The sequence below is a fragment of the Ooceraea biroi genome, chromosome 3 (genome assembly GCF_003672135.1).
Source record: "Ooceraea biroi isolate clonal line C1 chromosome 3, Obir_v5.4, whole genome shotgun sequence".
Taxonomy (NCBI): Eukaryota; Metazoa; Arthropoda; class Insecta; order Hymenoptera; family Formicidae; genus Ooceraea; species Ooceraea biroi.
In genome coordinates this window covers 572,513-592,924 of record NC_039508.1, presented here as the reverse complement: position 1 = coordinate 592,924, position 20,412 = coordinate 572,513, and the positions used below count along the sequence as shown (strand labels likewise).

The 20,412-nt window shown below is 44.4% G+C and overlaps 2 protein-coding genes and 1 long non-coding RNA gene across 4 annotated transcripts in view; 1 reads left to right on the top strand and 2 right to left on the bottom strand.

The window, feature by feature from the left end:
- LOC105277431 overlaps positions 1-6,707 on the bottom strand; it is an 86,995-nt gene extending 80,288 nt beyond the window's left edge. The window contains exons 1-7 of one of the 2 annotated variants that reach the window (XM_020031011.2): positions 6,416-6,707; positions 4,134-5,028; positions 2,252-2,508; positions 1,764-2,151; positions 1,408-1,666; positions 1,145-1,336; positions 81-765 (exon numbers count right to left, since the gene is read on the bottom strand). In XM_020031011.2, coding sequence (XP_019886570.2) covers positions 81-765; positions 1,145-1,336; positions 1,408-1,666; positions 1,764-2,151; positions 2,252-2,508; positions 4,134-4,917 — 2,565 coding nt within the window. In that variant the 5' untranslated portion in view covers positions 4,918-5,028; positions 6,416-6,707. Of the gene's footprint in view, positions 1-80; positions 766-1,144; positions 1,337-1,407; positions 1,667-1,763; positions 2,152-2,251; positions 2,509-4,133; positions 5,029-6,415 lie in introns of those variants that run through there. The other variant, XM_026968240.1, reaches the window with a different exon arrangement.
- A 201-nt stretch (positions 6,708-6,908) lies between these two features.
- LOC113561630 overlaps positions 6,909-20,412 on the top strand; it is a 29,311-nt gene continuing 15,807 nt past the window's right edge. Inside the window, exon 1 of the long non-coding RNA XR_003406322.1 lies at positions 6,909-7,719. This is a non-coding gene — a long non-coding RNA (uncharacterized LOC113561630). The remainder of the gene's footprint in view (positions 7,720-20,412) is intronic.
- The window catches only part of LOC105277436 (E3 ubiquitin-protein ligase MYLIP), a 146,619-nt gene continuing 134,254 nt past the window's right edge, over positions 8,048-20,412 (bottom strand). The window contains exons 3-7 of the mRNA XM_011335788.3: positions 13,536-13,776; positions 12,983-13,152; positions 12,105-12,321; positions 11,577-11,774; positions 8,048-11,458 (exon numbers count right to left, since the gene is read on the bottom strand). Coding sequence (XP_011334090.1) covers positions 11,135-11,458; positions 11,577-11,774; positions 12,105-12,321; positions 12,983-13,152; positions 13,536-13,776 — 1,150 coding nt within the window. The 3' untranslated portion in view covers positions 8,048-11,134. The remainder of the gene's footprint in view (positions 11,459-11,576; positions 11,775-12,104; positions 12,322-12,982; positions 13,153-13,535; positions 13,777-20,412) is intronic.

Below are 20,412 nucleotides of genomic sequence, written 5' to 3'. Positions count from 1 at the left end.
CGTGCTGGCACACAGCTTCATCGCTGCGCGCGAGATCATCGTGCATGTATAATCGATCCCGCGGACGCAGTGTTACTTACCACTTTCTCCGATCTCTCGCCGGACGGTAACCTAGCGATGGCCGCGTCGGGGCTGTCCTCGGGCGGTGGAGGCTGCACGATCCAATTGTACTCGCGCTTCTCGACCGGTAGACCCCATCTCTCGTACTCGAGGCTCTGCGTGCGCAGAGTCTCGTAACAGTCCAGGCAGACCACCGCGAAATCGCCGTTCTCCAACAGCAGACTCTTCTCCGGCTGCCGATGGTACCTCAAGAAGGGAAAATCTTTCACCGGCAACGCTCGCACTCGTTTTCTGTACGTCATGATGCCGCAGACGTAGCAATAGTAGTCGCGAGTGTTGTACTGTCGCTCGGCGGCATTCACTTGCTGGCCGCCGGAGAGAGATTCATATCGGCGCCACTGCGCCAACAGCGTGTGATAACAAAATGTGCAGACGAGGGCCGAGCCGTCGTCACGGAGCTGCTCGGCGTTCGGTGGTGACTGATGACGCAGCAGTTCCGGGAAGAACGGCGCGTTTCTACCCTGCGGACGACCATACAGGACTCTGGCGAGAGTTAAGTCGCTGTGCAAACCGCATAGGAAACAATAGATTGAGCTGCTCGAGGTGCCCGGGTTGCTCCCGAACGTACGGTCCGAACTGGAACTCGGTGGCGTGGCGATTGACCGGTTTACGTCGCCATTTGGATGTGGACTAGGAATATCGTACCTGAAACAAGATTTTTAAATAACAATAATAGTAATGGTAGAGTTCTCAGACATTGTAAAATTTATTCTTATTATTCTTATTTATTATTATTTAAAATTTATTAATTCTCTTAACGTAATACATTCAACATACGTGACTTTCTAAAGATAACTTCTCCAGATACGATAGAACTTATTTGTTTTAATATCCATATGCGCAATTGTATTCAAGGAAAATTACACGATTGCCAATATCTCTTGCACGAAGCGCAAGATTGAATCGCAGATATAATCGTAAAAGTCATTCTACTCACGAGGCACTCCCGGCTTCATCATTAACGTCATTAACGCGTGATACGTGAATGCAGTGAAGAATGACGGCTAATTCGCGGCGAACTCACCTGCGACGTTCTAAAGGAATCCGTTCGGCATCCATAGTGTCCCACTGATGCGCAAGATGATTCACACAGTTAGTACACGCTAATACCCTGCCGTGGCTGTCCATACAGGCATTTTCAGACGTGCGCGCCATTCCTCGCAAGCAAGGAAAGTGCATGGCGTGCGAATTCATTCCCTCCGGGCTCGTGGATAACCTGACGTGATATTATCAATGTAAAACGTTGATCGTTGCATTTTGACCACGGCGTATTTATAGAGGACTCACCATTCCATGTTCTGACGGTCGTACAATCTCTCGCAGATGTAACATTTGTAATTTTGGCCAAGCGCAACGGTCCCGTTTTCCGCAGGAACGTTGCTAGGTGAATTTCGTTGCCCAGGCGTGGAGGGAGCTTTTGCCGTAGTGCTGCTGCGCTGCTTATTCGTAACGGCTGACGATTTATTTAAATCATATGGTTTAAAACGGATGTCACTGCCGGCTGAATTAGCTGGCGACTTCGGAACAGCGGGCCGTGGCGAAGGACCTGTAAAAAGCGACGTTTCGTCCCATTAGAAATACGAAGGATCGATCAACGTGGATAAAACTTGAGTAAACTCATTTCTCAGGACACAAAGACTGACCTTGTTGACGGAAATCTACGCTTTGCCCCGCTGGCTGTGCCTCGCGATTCTCTCCACCAAATACTTGCTGCTTTTGCGGAATAGCTTTATAACAGATGGAGCAAACTTGCACCATTCCCTGAGGACTAATAGGACTAGCTCCTGGCGGAGGTCTCAGAGTATAAATAAAAGGAAAGTACGCCTCCTTCTCGGGATTAGGACAGCAATACAGAAGTCTAATACTGGACGAAGGGTACTCGAGAGCGCAAGTGTAGCAAATAAACGTGGTTGTATCCATTGCGGGCGCTTGCCGCTTGCGAAGCGTATAATTTCGTTCACCATGCGGTACTCCTTGTCGCGTGTACGCTTTCCATTGTAATAAAAGATGATTCTGGCACGCTGAACAGGCCTGAAACAGAAGGAGAGATCCGACGTTACGTAAATTATTGCGAGAGTCTCGGAACAGAAAAGTAAGCATTAAACTTGTCGAGAAGAAACGTAAAATGTACCTGTACTCGACCGGCGCTGTCCATAGGTCGACTTCTACTCGGCCTGGGATGAAGCATCAGTGACGGAAAGAACGGCGGGGGACTGGTAGAAGGATGCGGCGGTGATGGCAGTGGCTTCGCAGCGATGTGACTGAGCGATCCCCTCTTGAATTCGTCCCCGCATACGTAACAGACTTCCGTGACCGAGTTCTTGTCCGGCATCGACAGATCCAGGATGTCCGTGCCGACGCTGGACGACGAGCCGCCGCTGTAGATAGCTGCAATCGCAATAACAGACCTTTGGTTACTCGGCTTTACTCGGTCATTCATTGTTCGTCGACCGGCGCTGTCGTGTCACGCTCGTCGTCGTATCGCGCGCGTTGTTGAAATCCGCGAACACGACACTACCGAACACCCCAATCGTCTCAGGGGGAGTGGTGCTGCACGCCTTCGACATTATCGCCACGCCGCACGTGGCCCACTTAGAGGCTGCATTTTTCGCGGGTTTATCGTCGTCGCGTACACGCTACATTCTGCGAATGCACGAGATGAGACGAGCCGAGACAATTTCGCAGTTGCGGCTATGCGACAACGAGCACAGTGTTTCAATAGCTCTATTTCGAATGACCCGGTTATCTGCAGGGCACACGCTGACTAATGGATATCAGATCGGACGGATCGAAATTGTAAAGGTCATCGAGGCTGAATATTCCGCGAGCGAACGAACGAGCGAGCGCGCGCGCGCGGAGCGGGAAGCAAGCCGGAATCACCACTGAAATCGGACGTGCGCGTTGAATGAATTGGACGACTTCTCCTACGTACTTCTTATCTTACAACACTGTTAACCTTTACTTTCGAACGTTTACGTTACTGCACAGAAGGAAGGTCTAAGACCAGCGTAAATAGCGACCCGATTTGTATATTTGCCGCGTACACACACGAGATAACTGGTAATAGCGGCGGAAAACAGCGTTTTACTCCTATCAGATGATACTCGGTGTGATTTCACGTCCAAGCTATTTCGTTAAGTGCTTCGGGCTCCGAGCACGAAGCCGTGTTCGAAGGCTTCTCTGAACACAATCTACGTTAAATATTTTTCGCTCGCTATGCAATATTGCGCACGATATAAATGTACGCCGCTGCGCTGACAGTGTCGCTTTCCTTATACAGGGTGTTCGGTAAGTCGCTGGTACAATCAGCGACAGGATCATCTAGACCTTATCATCTCAAAATATTAGTACCAAGTACTAGCGCAAATCTCTGAACACACCTACGAAACTATTATACCAGTCAATAGAAGCAAGTCCGACAGATCAGACTCACCCATCGTTCTCATATAGACAGGAACATATTTCTAGAAAAATGTGCAATTAATCAAAAAAGCATTTTACATTTCCGCTTGAATTTCTTTACAAGATATTTCTTCATCGGTTATGCCAGGATTTACCGAGCACCCTGTATAACAAACAGAGTATTCTTTGATTCTCTTAAAGTTACGAGCAAAGACAGTAGGTTGACCTCAGATAAAGATCCAATTAAACTCGCCAGGTCAATTTAATAATTAGGAGAATTCCGAAGTAGGATTGCCCCCAGCCTACCACGCGTTATACACGTTTGATAGATTGATCGATTAATGCTTATTCATGCAACGTTATTAGAATTTATTAAAAATGCCAAATAAAAATTGAGAGGAAAATAAAACTGAAAAGAGCCGATAGCAATGAAGATCAGCGGAATAGATTCAGGGTTACATATGGATTCTCTTTCTCCGATGAATCCCGGATACGTATTAATGTCCAATTCCGTCATGACGATGCGAATAGTCGTGTCGGATGTACTTGACATCTCTATCGTGTGTACGAAGAAACGTAAAGACGCGCGATTGATGAACAGTAATTACGACCTGGAGGCTGTGGCGGTAAGGTGGGTTGTGGCGCAGGTGAGCTTCTAGGCGCGTGTCTCAGATCCAACGCCGCCTCATTGGATATTCTAGCATCCTCGACGGGTTGCCGTGGACTCTGCAATCTCTGATGAGGCGACTGCAATCTATGATGAGGAGATTCCATGGTGAGCCTCGCCTGTTCCAGGTGCCGGTGCGTTTCCGTCGCGTTAGAATGCGGCCTTGGCAGCTCGACCGAATTCGACGGCGGTCTGGCCTGCTCGACCCTCGGCGAGGGCGAGCTCGGCGGTAATCGCGGCGAGATGCCGACCGAGGGCCGGCTCTCCTGTCTCAGCTGCGGCGCCTGATCGTTCGTCAGGCCCAACACCTGGGCGGCGTATTCGCCCTGAAGTGCCATCTCGGCTCCCGTGAACGGGCCACCATCGCATCTCTTCAACCAATAAATCCGCTGGCTGTGAGGCCTTGCCTCTCGCTCGTAACTCTCCCATTGCTGCAGCAGCACAATGTAACAGAGATTGCACGCCTTCACTGCGCCACTTCTGGCACCCTCGCCGCGATAGCCGTTCGGCGGCTCGTGTGATTCGAGGAACGGGAAGTAGGGCTCGTTGGGCGCTCCACCCGGTTTCACACGTAGCCAATGCTGCTCGCTGTGGCCAACGGCACCACAGACGAAGCAGATCCTCGCACCTCCGCCGTCCTCGACGGGCGGATTGGCGGGCTGCGGATTCGTAAGCGATTGCCCTTCAAGTCCCGGCTCATTCTTCACATATAATTTGCCTTCCATCATGTCAGGAAACCATTGGATCTCTTCTTAACGCCCTCTTATAACGTCGTGTTTGGCACGCATGTACGATCAGAAATCACAGTGATTGATAGAGCTTCTATCTCTTGCGTATATCTGAAAGTACAAAATAAATCTGTCAATTCGTTGCACTTGACACATCGTACAGGTGTAGCTTACATTCTACTTCTCGTGTTGTTAATCGGGATTGATGATTAAGAACCGCTAACGCTTCTTTGTGCGCTGCGCATCAACAACATGCAACTGCGAGCAGTGCGTGCTACGTTACATATTTTTCAAGTTAAAGGCAACGCAAACATTAACTCGCGAAAGCATTCAGGACACCTCATTGTATGTAAATGAGATTATTTGGGTGCAGCTGTGACCTCATTTCGCGATAGATATGCAGGAATCACTCGATACACGTCAAAAAATGGTAATAACAAATTTGCCCGGCGCGATCGGCATATTGAAAGTTGGCGGGGCGTTTGTTCCCTCGACGACAATTGGCAAAAGCGACTGGATGTCTCGTCGAAACTGAATTTCGTGGTTGTCAATTGTTACGTTTTGCACGCGACGCTCCTAATACCAGTCGTCCATAATTCATCATCGAGCAGCGCGCAAGAACAAAGTGGTGGTGCATGCAAGCGAAAGCTCCAGCAGCTGGTAAGCGAGCAGACGGCCTCGCAACTTGTCAACAACCGACGTACGCATTTAAAAGAACCGTTCGGCGTATCGGGCATTCATAAATTCGCGACGGTATCGGGGCGCTATCTGCGATGCATTTAGACTGCCGTAGGCATGCGGTATATTTTTGGAGCATCGCTGCGCGCCGACGTTTACCGAGACCGACCAGAGATCAACTTCTCGGTACATCGGTAAGCGAGTGCTAAGAGGCCCGCGCCGTCCCTCTAAAGAGGAACATGTCATTCGCGCATTCCACGGCGACGAAGCGGGGAATGGACGTCGGAATGCGGGCGAGCGCATGTAGGCGAACGTTTCCCCAACGACGACGACAACGACGACGACGATGAGTTCATCACCATCGCGATCGGGTCGCCGATGACAACGGGACGAGCGGGGGCGCGCGGCCCCTCGAACGCGTCAAGGCATCACGCTCGCCGCGGAATCGGCGGAACGTGGTCAACTGGCATTCGGGCACAATGGTGGTGCGCTCGCCACGACGAAACGCTCGCCCCGTGCGAGCTACGTCTTCAGCCGCGATCGACGATCGCGCGTGCGGCCGTAGCTGCACTCCGAACGACGGCGTCCGGATTATCCCGAGCTAGCATGCGACCGGATCGTTCCTGAGATGCTCGCAGGCGGACGGAGGATTCGGACGGGCGGCTCGGCGAGCTCGCTCGGCCGCCTCGCTTGGGTGCCCGGGAGGAAGAATACGCGATCACGACTCTCTCGCCGCCACCGAGATTACGCGGAAGCGACGAGCGCGAAGCGATCACGCCGCGCGCGAGGACGTCGTCCCCGCGGGGCTCGCGACACTCACGTTCTCGCAGTTCGGCAGGGCTGGCCGCAACATCGCGCAGCTACTCCGTGCTGCTGGTAGCTCGGCCGTCGCCGTGGCTCGCTCTCGTGCGGACAAAAGCGGGGCTCCCTTATCGCGGGCCCTAGTCCCTGCCATACGTGCCCGAGCAGCGCACGGTGCCGCAGGGTGTCACCTTCGTCGCCGCGCTGCCGGCCATCCCGCTCATATTATTTACACGCGCCACTCGCTGCCGTTCCCGAACACCGACACCACCCGAACACGTATTTCACTGTCGCGCGTGACTACGAGGTAACGACGTAACCGCTACGGGCGACTAGGAAAAATACATTTTCCGATGGCACAGCACCCGCGACTTCGCCCTCACATCACCGCCATGTTGCCAAAATCCGCGATCCGCCGTCCCGTCATGCCACGCAGCTTCGTCATATGACAACGCCGCCGCGACGACCAATTGGTGAGCGCGGCGCATGCGCACAGCTGCACAGCCGGAACGCCACCAATGACCGGCCGGCGCAGAGTTTGAATTCCCGTAGTCGTTCCTCGCGAAGATTGTCCCATCGTTTGAACGATGGTGCGAGATATTTTTTCGGGTTCTACCACGATTGCGATTTGAAATCGCGTCTGTCTCGCATGTACGCGTAAGCTTCCCATCACGTTTCTACTTGTCAACCCTTGTCAACCCTTTAGAAGAGTATATTAACGAGTCTACAAGGGTAATAATCAACATTGAGTGTTTTGCAATTGCACTTAATGGCCGCTTTCGCCAAAACGAATTTTCGCCATCGCCAAAATGAATGTATTATAAAATTTCGAAATGAACTTGCTTAAATGTATATTTGCTCGCGATATTATTTATCAGCGTTAATGAATTTATTATTTATTATCAACGATTTAATGGGTTTGTCGATTAAATGCGTTAACGATGCAGATTTATCTTTTAAAATAAATATAGCCGTCTGCTTCGTAGTCTCGTTCGATGTGAACATCGCGTTGAATGTATATTATTATTAATTATATGATTTAAAAACTCGAATCGCGGTTATTTTTAAACATAAAAGGCAGGAATTTGTACCATCTGATATAAGAAATGGATAAATGATATCGCAAATATTGCTCGCCGTTATATTTACGCCTTTTAAAATGAAATCTGTTACTATTACAAATAACTCTGTGAATCTGTACATTTTCTGCAAATTCCGTATTCTGATTGTAATCACAATATGATATGCGATTTCAGAAACTACAATGTCAACACAAAACTGTTGCAAGAAATCTCATCCGCTTAGTCCCGTTGCACGCGACATGTAAGTACGAAAAGATAGATGGCTGTAGTCTTTTGCGAATCCGATTTCTACAAACACACGCCGACAACCGGTCGTTCCACCGTGAGATGCTAATTTTTATGCTGACATGCAATCCTATGTCCCGTGTAGGGGAAGCCAAACGTGTTTTTTATGAAACGCGAAGACACGTTTCGCAACGAAACGAAATATTACCTGCAACCCGAAAAGACCCCCGATTTCGGCATCTTAGCAATATTTCCGCGGGCAAGTATATAAAAATAAATGAGTAGAAATTTCATGTTTCATCTAAAATTAGGTAAGGTCGGACTGAAATGAAAAAGCACTGGCGTTTCGATGTTTCACAGTATTTAATCAACAGGTTTTGGGACATTGTGTTGAACGCTAAGAGTTATATCTTGTAAGTTGTGGTATCTTCATATGTACGCGCATTCCCACCGTCTCACCCGATGGAATTCCGATATAATACTAAAAAATAATTGGAAATACTTTAAAAATACTCTTTGTGCAAATGATAACTTTTAGAAATATACACGCACTCTTTCTTTCGTTCTCTTGTCTTCGGTCTCTTTCTCTCTCTCTCTCTCTCTCTCTCATTGTCATCTCTACAATACGGATTTATCAGCTATAATATTTTGAATTATTTTTGTTATACGGTTTTATACAGAGATTTAATCACAAGAAATTATTATTGGTAATGCGTTAATAATAATTATTATTGTTGCCGTCGTTATTAGTAATCTTACGCCTATCGACACGCAGTAATGGTACAAAGTTATCTCATTTTTCACGTTTGCAACTACAGACCACTATTTCCTGAAGAACGCGTGCTGGGAAGAGTTACATCCTCGAAAATAATTGTCATCATCCAGATACTGCGGCGAATAGGTTGATTCGCAGCGAGTTTCGTTTCGCACCGGGAATATCTTATCCTGTCTGTGACAGCAGTGGTCTGTTGTAGCATTGCATTGAATTGCATTAACACGATCTAGACTTAACATTTTATACACGTCGTTAATTTTCACATATTAATATCTAAAACAAGGTAAATCACTCAAATGGTCAATACTCTGGTCTCGCAGAAACAGTGTAGCCTCGCCATCATATTGACGTGGTGTGCTTAGAGGTGTGCTACAAAATTGCATAATTTTTCTAATAATATAGAGAATATTAGACTTTGCGCTTGCACTCGAACGGAAAAAAGGCTACACTGTGGCTCAAAAAGAGTCTCTCGGAAGGCATTATTAAACACAGCAGCGTGTAAATACTACGTTATATATTTTTTCTTATAAATAATTATAAACTAAATCTGCTTTGCATTGATGAATGACTATAACGATTATCATTATTTTTTCATTCTTTCTGTTTCTCTCTCTCTCTCTCTCTCTCTCTCTCTCTCACTCTCACTCTCTTCCTCTTTCTCTATCAGTTTCACTATCACGCGTACAAAGTTTACAGAATGCTACTTGCTGGATGTTAAAAATAATTCGTTAGAGATGGCATGACCGGAAATAAGGAGGAAGATTGATGTCTTGAATTTTAATATAGATCGGTACGCATAAACGAGAACGTGCGACAAGTTTTTCTTTAGAAATGGCCCTCCTTCAGGTTTCTTTGGATGCGACAAATGCCGTTGACTTATTCCGCGATATAGTTTTTAGGTGGAAAGCACAGACAATTAACTCATTTCGCTTTTATTATGACTTACTCGAAGGATGACGTACGCGCATAGTATGTTAAATCAGATTTGACATTTGGTGAACTCGTGACTTTTACTCACTTGACCTTACTGCTGCGGGTTATCTCGTTTCTTATATGTACATTTATAAACAGATATTATGGTAATAAAGTTTCTTCTACGCGTAAGATGCTTCAGCAAAAAGGAAAAAGAAGACAGGATATAACTCGCAAGGGGTATCGTGCTTCGAGCTAATAATCCTGCAGTGATTATATATTTTAATTTCTACTTGTTCCGCTATGATAAAAATAGATCCACGATATATATGTATGTATAAATGTGATGTCCACATTGTGTTGCCTTTATCGTCACAATCTACGATCCAGTTAAAAGTAACGATGCAGTACGCAATATACTCCAAGCACATATCGTATGTTGCACGTAATCATTGCAATCGTAAGAGAAATACATACATATATATATATATATCAGCACGATTCAAATTTTATTCACTTTATTGAAACATCCGTTAGAAGCAACTACGTTGTAACAGTTGTTTTGTAAACGCGATATTGCATATGCGTTATGAGTAACGAATGTTATAGTAAAAATATGCTGGGTCACTGATTCCGATAAAACTGCCGACCCAAGTAACCTGCAAGTGTTATCTAGATCAGAGCAAACATACGAGAGAAAAAAAAAGCGTACAATCTATCTAAGAGGAACAAAAGCATTAAGAAAGATCATGAAATAACAAGAAAAGTACTGGTCCAATCGTCAGGTAGAAATAAAATTCCGCACCTCAGAGAGGTGCCTCGGAGAGATCTCTCGTCTTAATATAATTTATATCTTTCACACATGGGCAAAGGGGGGGGAGGGGCAGCACTGTTTCCCGTAGATCCATGCTGCTAATAGCACTTTTCGGCCACTCGATTAAACGGGCTTTGTTTTGTAACATCATTACGAATATGTAGATGTAATGTAACAACAATTCCGATTCTCTCATTAAATGTATCTTTAATACCTTCGTGCATGTATCTCTCTTTCTTCCTCCCTTACGGCTTCCCGTAACAATATCAGTTTTAATCACAGAGCCATAAAATCAGTTCTCGATTTCAGTATTTTCAAATCATTCACCCTGTTTATTAATTCAAAGTCAAAAGAATTAGCTTAAAAAACTATTATTGAATAACGTATAGTTTTTTTTCTTTGGTTGGAGAACCAAAAAAGTTTTCCTCTATGTAGCATATAGTTTTATTGTAACTTATAACTATCTATTTTATTGAAGGGAGACGACCGAAATCAAAATACGTATCTCTATGTGAAAAGATATTTTCTATTCATTTCAAATTAAGCGACGATGCAACAATTGGTTATTCTATTGATAATGACACAATGTAAATATGATTATGGTGATCTTACGTATCTTGCATCTGCATCTTTATCTGTGTACTTCTTCTTACGAATTTTAAATCGATAAATGTAAAATAACAGAAAAGGCAATACATTGTTCAATGATGATAAAAAACACACGACCCTATGTAATCGAAATTGTCGCGCGAGATAAAGACTCTGACAATCGGATTTTAATGTCGTTATCGTGGGATATCCCACATCGAAAGATCCTTGCTCGCTTGACAGATGAAAGTGCCTCGTGTCTCAATACGCTCTTCCTGCACGACAAGTAACAATCCTCAGGAATCTTTCGAACGCGCCCAGCCTGCGTCTAACTCGATATTCTCAAATATTGCTGTTGATCGACGTCTCGCTGCCAAAATTCCGTTCTTTTATCTCCTCGGACAACGGCTTGCTGAATACAGGCTCGATCGTTTCTGATAGCAGTTTCGGGTTGTGCTTGTCGATGTGCGTCAGCTCGATCGGGAGGTATATCGTTCGGCAGTAGTCGATGTCGGCCCGACACAACGGGCAACGTTCGCAACGACGAGCGCAATCCAAACAGGCCACAGCGTGTCCACAGGGAAACAAGGCGGTGTCCAGGCTTCGATCCATGCAGATCCGGCAGAGCATTGCGTCGAGTAATCTCGCCAAGCATTCCCGGGATTCCTGAAATTTCGCGGGACATTATAGAGATCATCCGAATTACGCTGTATCTAACTATTCGGTAACGAGTCTTCCCACTCTGCCCCCGATTATCAGATGAATGAGGAAATTCATCGCTCACCTTGCACTTGGGATTCTCGCACTCCCCGCACGCGTGCCTCTCGAGGATTTCATTCTCTTCCGGCAAAGCGATGGTCGCCGCCTCGCAATAAAGCGCACGCCGTGCATTGTCGTAGACCTCCCTGCAGGTCCTGCGTATATCGAACACGTATTTTTTGCCCAGAGTCGAGTCCTCGTTAAAGATGGAAATTATTGTCCCCTGAAGAAATAATTAAAAATTATATAAAGACATGAAGAGAATTTGATGAGAGAATAATGAAAAAAAAGAGTTTTGTGATAGAAAAGATTTTTTAATATATATACATACATAAAATTGCATTGTAGTCGCAAATCTGAGACATTAGCAGAAAGCTCATGTGATATCTCAGAATTAAGTAAAATTAATTAAAAGCAGAAAATACATATAGTAAAACACAATATAGTATATGCATATTGGTGATTCTATTAAAATTTGTGGGACATAAAGTCTTGAGAATTTCACAAATAATGCATGATAAGTAATAGTTTCAACCACATTCGCTTCGAGTACCTTTAAATCGCGGATAAACTGCGCGGTGACTGCGCTTCTAACCGTCTCGCAGCTGTAAAACGCGTGTTTCTCGGTGATCGCTCTATAAAGTCCGCTGGCGGACTGACTCGAGTCTAATTTAAAGTCCAACGATGTCTCCTCGCCGTCGAGTGAGAGGTAAACCAAATGGAACATTCGCCGTTGTGACGTAGCACTTTGTATGGCTGTATACGGTATGCTATAATGCAATAAATAATATATTAAATTAACGAACGCTCTCTCCGTAAAAGCTAAATAAAATTCTGATATTAATCTCCTTCTACGTAATGGATAAGGTACACGCTTGAGAATGCCTGTTATTATATAATATATAATTATTGTATATAGACATCTTCTGTATGAATTACTTTTACTACTACATTGACAGAGACGTTGCCTTATTATTTCACATTCAAAGCGAAGATGAATGATAAAATTCAACAACACTTAATCTGTCGAGTGATCATCTCGACGGATGGTACGAGGTGCAGCAGCCGGTACGTGCCGTCTCCTATCGTCAACAAGTGACATTAAAACTGAAGCGCGCTTAGCGCTGATAAATGCGGAACGATCAACACGACGTAATGTTAGATTGATTCAATATGTTTGTAAGATATACACACATCTACTTAATACGAGGCATGTATGTGCTTCATCAAGAAAAAGAGCGGTGCAATTTAACAAAATATAGAATATAATACTTTGCAACGTCAGTAATTATAACATCATTCTACTTTTTTTTATTTTCCAGAATGGACCAGAGAATATTATTATTTAACACAAAACTATTATTATTTAACTGCTATAGAAAAAAACACTGTGCGTAAATTTCACATACATATATATTAATGTATAATTACTTTTGTGTCTCTTCATCCTGATTGCGGTAAACCGTAATTCCATGTGGACCAACACCAATCATAGACACTCCATTGTATCCAAATTTACTGTGAAACATTTCCTGGCCGAACGTGTCGAGATTTGATATTTCTTTCAAAAGCCAATATTCAGCGGTTGAAGCTTTCATTCCCTGAAAATTCGTATATATCCCTGTTTTGTTTATATAAGCCATTTGACAAACTTCACACTACAATATTCCATTAAACCGTAAAAAAAGAAAAAAATTTCATTCAAAATTTATCACGGAAAGTACACCATAGCCACAAATGCGACTGCATAAAAAAAATCCCGTTGCATAGTCTGTTAAAAGCAATCGCACGAATGTACGAATGAAATTTAAAAAAAAATTGGATTCGAACTTATTTTAAAAAAAGGTAGAATAGTGGAAAAATTACTGTTACACGCTAAAAACGGGAGAACCGTTTATGAAAACTTGAAAACAGTGGACAAATTCGTATGTAACAGCATTTATGTGCCAGATTGCGTCTGGCATATTTCACAGATTGCTCGTACCTTAATTTCCTTGTGCTGCTGAACTATTCGATGTAGAAAATCCTGGGGTTTCGGCTCGCACGGCTCTGTGGGTTGTATATGACAGCATTGGGAGTAAAGTGCGTGCGGCGGTGATAGTGCATCGTAATCACCACCATCGGCCTGTGCTATGAGGGCCACCAGACGAGCCACGGAGCTCCAGTCCGAGACCTTCAACCTACTTTCGACCAGCTCGAGGCGAGAGTGCAAATAAAACTGGTGCCTGCAATCAGATGAATGGACAGAAATATGAGAGAGGAAGTTCCATCTTTGACGAGGATTCGACTTGGGCAAGAAGTATAATATTTAGTTGTAACATATATTCCTCCTGTTTGTTTAGTACTTTTAATAACAATTATATATTACATCCCATATTATTAAAAATACTAAGAAAACGGGACGAATACAGCTTACAGCCCAATACATGTTGGACTTATGCAGGGCTTGTATGGGGGTGTGTGACAATGCGCGGCATGCGCTTTATTGTCATGCGCCGACCATCGCTCTACTGGAGGAGAATGAAATCCTCGAGAGACACGCGTGCGGGGCGTGCTATATTCGCGGGGAGTTATTAATTGCAATTAGTTCAATTTCGCGGTAGAGGTGAATACAGCGCGGCGCGGCCACGCTAATATACGATACTCGGGCTAAAGTAGGATTGATTACCTCCGCTCTCTCAGCACGCATTGTTTTAAGGCTCTCTCGACCCCTCCCATGCAATTTGAACAATACAGAGTAATGCAAATATATAGAAATGATTAACGATCGCGCACATTCGTAGCCGTGAAAAAAAATACCTACGTATTGTAATTTAACTGTGCGCGGAGTTTAGGCGTCAGTCGAGACAGTCGCGTGTTTTGTACGTGACGTGAATCTTGTAAATTACTGGCTCGAAGCACTCGGTCGACTGCTGTTGCTTGCACTTCCAAGACTAAGCAGACTATTTTTGTGGACGAAAGCTTCGGCACAAAGTAACATTTTTCCCGCAGTCTGGTCGCTGAACTTCTGCCTGGTTGACAACTTAAATGATTCATGCGACCATCTCGGGACCATGCTGTTTACCCATATACACGTACATGTCAAGAATAGCGGCTGTGTGCGACTAGAAAAAGGCAGCTCTTTTCGAGATACCTCCCCGAGTCCCTTTTACGTACTCTTGAATATTTTCAGATGTACAATGCATACGTCTTGCGATAAACATGTTGCCGTCACAGAAGTGGAATTATGCGTCGCGGAAGCGAATAGCTTGCTTCCCGAGGTACAGGGATACGGCAAAGAATCTGCATTAGAATATACCGCGCTGCACCATTTTTCACGATTTTGCCGCTCTCGCTCCCATTCTCTTTTTTTCCCCTTTTAATTCACTCGGCGACGTCGCGTTGCGGGGATAATGGATACTCAGAAGCATCGAGAGACTAGTGCGCACTGATGGTGCATTAACGATAATTTGACACAGTAGGAAAAACAATTTGTTGTCTGCACTTTTATCCATGCGGGCAGCATCGAACTTTGTTCGAATCGCAGATGACACGCATAAATAATCATAGCATTGTGTCTCGATTTTCTCGTCGCCTTAGCGCTATTAATTCAACATGAATTAACGAAAAAGAGAAATACTCGAGCACTCCCAAGCAGTTAACTCGCAAGTACTTGAAGGGTGATTTCAATTTCAATCGAAAGCAAATTGGAGGTTGAAGTGAACCGATAAACGAATCAATGAAAATCTATATAGTAAAGTTCGAAAAAAATATCGACGGAAATTTTCAATGAATTTCTCAAATGTCCATATCAAACCACGTTCTTGTACTACTTATTCATCAGAGCAATGCCTTAAAAAAAAAAACTGAATTTTAATATTCTCTTTTTCTAGAGAATGATCAGAGAAATGTTTAGAAGAATACAAGAAAATCAATATTAACATCAATAATCATGCAATAATAACTAAACTGTAAATAATAAATGTAAACAATTGTGACGCGGGCGTAATTAAATGAGATTGTAATCTGCGTCCGCCGACTTCGTCACTGCTCTCGAGATACGTTTCTTCAGGGGAAACGGTCCGCAAAATCCTAAATAAATTAAACGATTTTCCCCGCCATAAAGTTCCGCCGGTATTCCGTCGCGCTCTTGGATCAAGGAAAGACGTTATTTACCGCGGATCGTTCTTTCCCTTGCAGGAACGGTTCGTCGCACGAACGATCTTGCCGTTCCTCTCGTCGAAACTTACCGTCGCCACGAACTTGGGTGAAATCCGCGCGACGGTGGCAAGTGCCGAGGACCCAATGACATTTGTCACCGTGAGAAAGATATTCTGCCGGAACTTACCGAAGAGAAGGGAAGTTGGGCGAACACACCGGCCGGAACTCCTTCGACGGCGGACTTATTGTTAACAACCGCGCGTGACGGAAGTCGTCGCCGGAAGAGCGGCAGGTTCTTCCGTCGATCGAAGATAGATAAAGGAGGCAGACTCGCGTTAACCGATCTCACGGATCGAGATCGGACTTGAATCCGAACCGCGCAGCAATGTCAATCTCCATTGGAACTTCTCATAACAACGTCAGGATCGCTTTCTGAAATTACCCGACACGAAATCTCGCTTTGCCACTTCGTCCGCGCAATGCGGTCGCGGATATTGCAGGATACCCAGGCAACTATATTCCGCAGTTGCAAATAGTGACCGCGTGATACCTCGATTCGCGGGTTCACGAAATAATCAGGATATCAGTCTGAGTTCACTTAATTCCGATCTGATACAATACGTGGAACTGTATTGTACAATCAAGAGGAGTTTGTATTTCACTTCGCGGCGATATTATCTATCCGTGTAATCCGAAATGACGTTGGTTTTGATATCCCTAATACATGCTCGGCGCTGGATAGTGTTTCTCAGATTTCTCCGACAACTTGCTAGATTAATGCATCATCGTAATATTATATTTTGCTGTAGATCTTTCTATTGTGGAATGAAATAAAACTGATGCGAACGTGGGGAAAGGGAACACGCCGAGTTATGAACAACGCTACTACACCGGACTTACATGCGGCAAGAAGATTCGACTAAATGAGGCTAGGTTGAGTGCTTTTAGAAAGCTCTCAACCTGCCTTAAATGTTGCAAAATCTCCCGGGGAAATAAAACTTTTAAGTGCTATTAACGGAAGGATGTTTTAGGAGCATTCCGCATGAATGTTTCCCGATTTTGCGCTTTACCAAAATATTTGCCACACCACACGTGCGACAAACGGATATGTCATACATTGCACTATTTGACAAACATAAACGCGTCGCATGGAGGGGCGATTTGGATTAATACGAGTCAAGTAACTCCGGTAATATTAACGGCGTCGTCATAAAGCGTATGGCTAGTGGCGTATATTTCATTCATGACGTGTACACACACAGCACTTTGCCCATACATAATTCAGGAATGGAAACAAGGTCGTACTTTCCACGCCGAGTTTCAAATAGGGCATCCCACTCGATTGATTGTGCAAGAGGTACTTATAAATCAGTTACACCCTGAACTAACGTACCCTCGTGACTGGTCTCGTGAAACCCAGACGGATTTCGATCCATCGCACGAACGAATCAAGTGTGGAGTTGATTCCTGATCTCCTGAGACTGTCGCGTCTCTGCGCAAATCTGCGTAGCTCGTTGTCAACCACTTCCGTAAGGGAAAAGGAAACTACATTAAACAAGTAAAAACCCTGTGGAGTATCTCGGCTTGCGTAATACGAGCGGACGTGAGTCCCGCGGGATTTATGAAGATTATGCGCATAATTGCAACGGCGAGCATCGCGGACGCTGGCGTGGCAAAGAGCTGCCCAAAGGGTGTGAAAATTTGAACCGACGTTCACGCTCGGGTTGACGAGAACTCGTGAAGAGAGCTCGCTCCGACTGGCAAGCCCCGCGCGGTCCACAATATTTCCGAGTAAATAATTCAGAAGTTATTTCCAGCGGCCTCGGGTAATTTTAAAGTGGCTAACGCGACCTCAACCCTGCCTGGCCTAGCAACGTCGTCCTCCTGGACGCGGGGGACAGTTGCGAATTAGCTGGCAGTAGCAGGATTTCTTAGGGGGTGAGACGAGCGTGCCGCGATTCGTCGGCCGTGGCGAATCAGCATGCGGATTAACGTTTGCATGTTGGAGCTAGCTAACTGCGTGCAGCGTGTCACCGACGACATTAGCTAGCCACATTGTAAATGAGTCAACACTGGCCCCGACAAGCCGTGAATTTCAAAAGGGCATACGTTCGTGGTTGCTCAAATTACCGCGGCGAGGAAGAGGGAGAGAGCAAGAGAGTAACGCGGTAAAGAGGATCGGCTTTGGGAACGGTCGTAGAGAAGGCTTCAAAGTGACCGCGAGGCGATCCTCGCGGGAAGCTTTAAATTAGATTTCATAATTTCATAGCACAAGAAAGCGGACTATGCTGCACGTGCGCGGTGTTAACTGATGCGTTCATAATGCATACGCAAATCACAAAGTTTCCTGTCGGTCGAGAAGAACCGAATAGCTAAGTGATAATTAAACGTTAACCTAACCGCTTAGATTGACTGGTTAATTAATCATTTTTCTGCCGTACATAACAGATGTGTGTTACTGAAGTAATTATTCAATAGATATATACTATATTTTATTTAATCCGTTCTATTTCCAAGTTGATACTTGGGAAACAGATTTGTATGGTAAATAAACTGTAAGCAAATTTAAATGAAATTGGATTTTCGTTAGCACGAACTTGTACTTTGCACTGAAGTATATAAAGCAAAGTTTTTGATAGGAGTTAAAGCCATTTTGCATTATAATGAAGAACCGCGCTTTACGTGTTTCTCCTGTTATAATCCGCAGTTTTTATTCAGTCTTTTCAACATGCTTAAGAATCTTTGCGACCGTAAGATAAAACCATGATAATGGAAGGCATGATAAAACTACGAAAACACTACGACAATAGCACAATCTTGCTCTTGTAGACGCATATTGCTATTCTTTTTTTGTTCTTTTTTTCCTCCAGATAAGTCGCAACGAAATCTAAATTTTAAAATAGCAATGCGAGAACTTGAATACGATCAATCTTCTTCTCAGCTTTTCGATTAATTCAACAGCCTGTTCGAAGAGAAGAGAAAAGGAGCGTTTCTCTTATTCTCGATTTTTTGTATCATTCCACGTAAATGCTCCTGTAAAATGGCTGCAAAATAAAAGTAACGACGATGTTCGAGAATGTCTTGGCACCTGTTCATTAGCAACTCGGTCGAAAGCCTCGCGGCAGTTCCAATTATGCACATGCTTCGGCACGCGCACAGAATCATGTCCACGTACGTATTTATTCTCGTCCGTGTCCGGTGCACAACGCTTTAATTGTACAGTACGGCCTCGCCAGCGATTCTCAGATACGCTTGCCCCGCAGCGACCACATACGGTTTTGTATCTAATCGGACTGTACATAATTAATTATTCGCCGAGTCGTAATTAACGAGCGAGTTCTCGGAGCGATTCGCAATTGCTTTCGGTTTTCCGGTTGCAACTCTCTTTCCCGCCTCCCGTGACAATTTGGTTCCGGCGAAGGGGCTTAATCAATATCCTCCTTCGCAAGCATTCACTAGTACAATATACTAAAACGTTAGTTGATCTGTATAGCATTGTGAAAGCTTTGGATTTTGGACACGACGACAAGTGCTTTAACTAGTAAAATCGAGACAATTCTTTAAAACATGCGTTAATTCCAATTTTTTTATTAAGAAATATTTGGCCTTAAATATATATTCGCGTCGCAATCGTAGATAGGCTCTTGGCAATGGAAAATATAAAATCGATAATTCATTATTATCGTATTTAACCAAAGTTAACGAAAGTTCGTACTAACCATGTACCAAGGCGAATTCAATTTTGTATCACGGCTTGTACGTTGCTCTTTCTCGCTAAATGTGTGAGCATGCAACAGAATAGCGACATAATTCAATCATTTCGTATCTCCACAATTTTCTGTCACGAAACTAACGCAATCACGGCTTCATCCTCGAAATAATAACTGAGTGTTAATAGAAAATATTGAGAATCAATGAATAAGATTCGATATCGGAACTCGATCTTTTCCATAAAAATTTGGCGTCATGGGATATTAAATTCTTGGCATTTAATCGGAATTTTAATCTTTGTTTTGACGACCTTTAATTCATAACGTCTATCGAAGAGAAAAAGCAATAATAAAAACCAATAAAATCGCGATAATCTGCAGAGGTGCATGCTGCACTCATCGCACAAGTAATGCAATAATTGAATTTCTTTTCCATGTTATTCCACGTTTTCTCGCGATATAATTTCTCTCCGAATCCAGCCGCAACGTTGCTGCGTGTGTCAGGCGTAGGACGCAGGAAATCGCATCAAGCGTGTAATTAATCCTCCTCGTAGATACGCTCGATAATTAAAGTTCAGGAACGAGCGATCCGCGAGCGGCGCATTCGCGATCGGTACTTTCTTCCCGCATCGGCCGATTCGTAACATCGCGTCGGCCGCGCGCATATTTCACCGCTTATTATCGAAGATCGAGATTAATGGAGATCCATTTCGGAGCACCGAGCTTATGTATTTTCCCCGGAGGCACGCCCGGATTTCTCCGATCGCGAAAACCGATCTCCCGATGCGCCGTTGAATTTTCCACCGATGATACGCACCGAGATCACGTAACGAAATTAACGGTCTGATGCGCTAGTCAGGGTGTTCTCAATTCATTTCGAGTTGCTACGTATGAGACACAACACTTGCAGCATATAGCTGTCATCGTTGACGTAATAATATATATATATTATTTTTATTATTAATATTATTATCGCAAAGAAATGACACGTGATCCTCGCAATTCGATGGT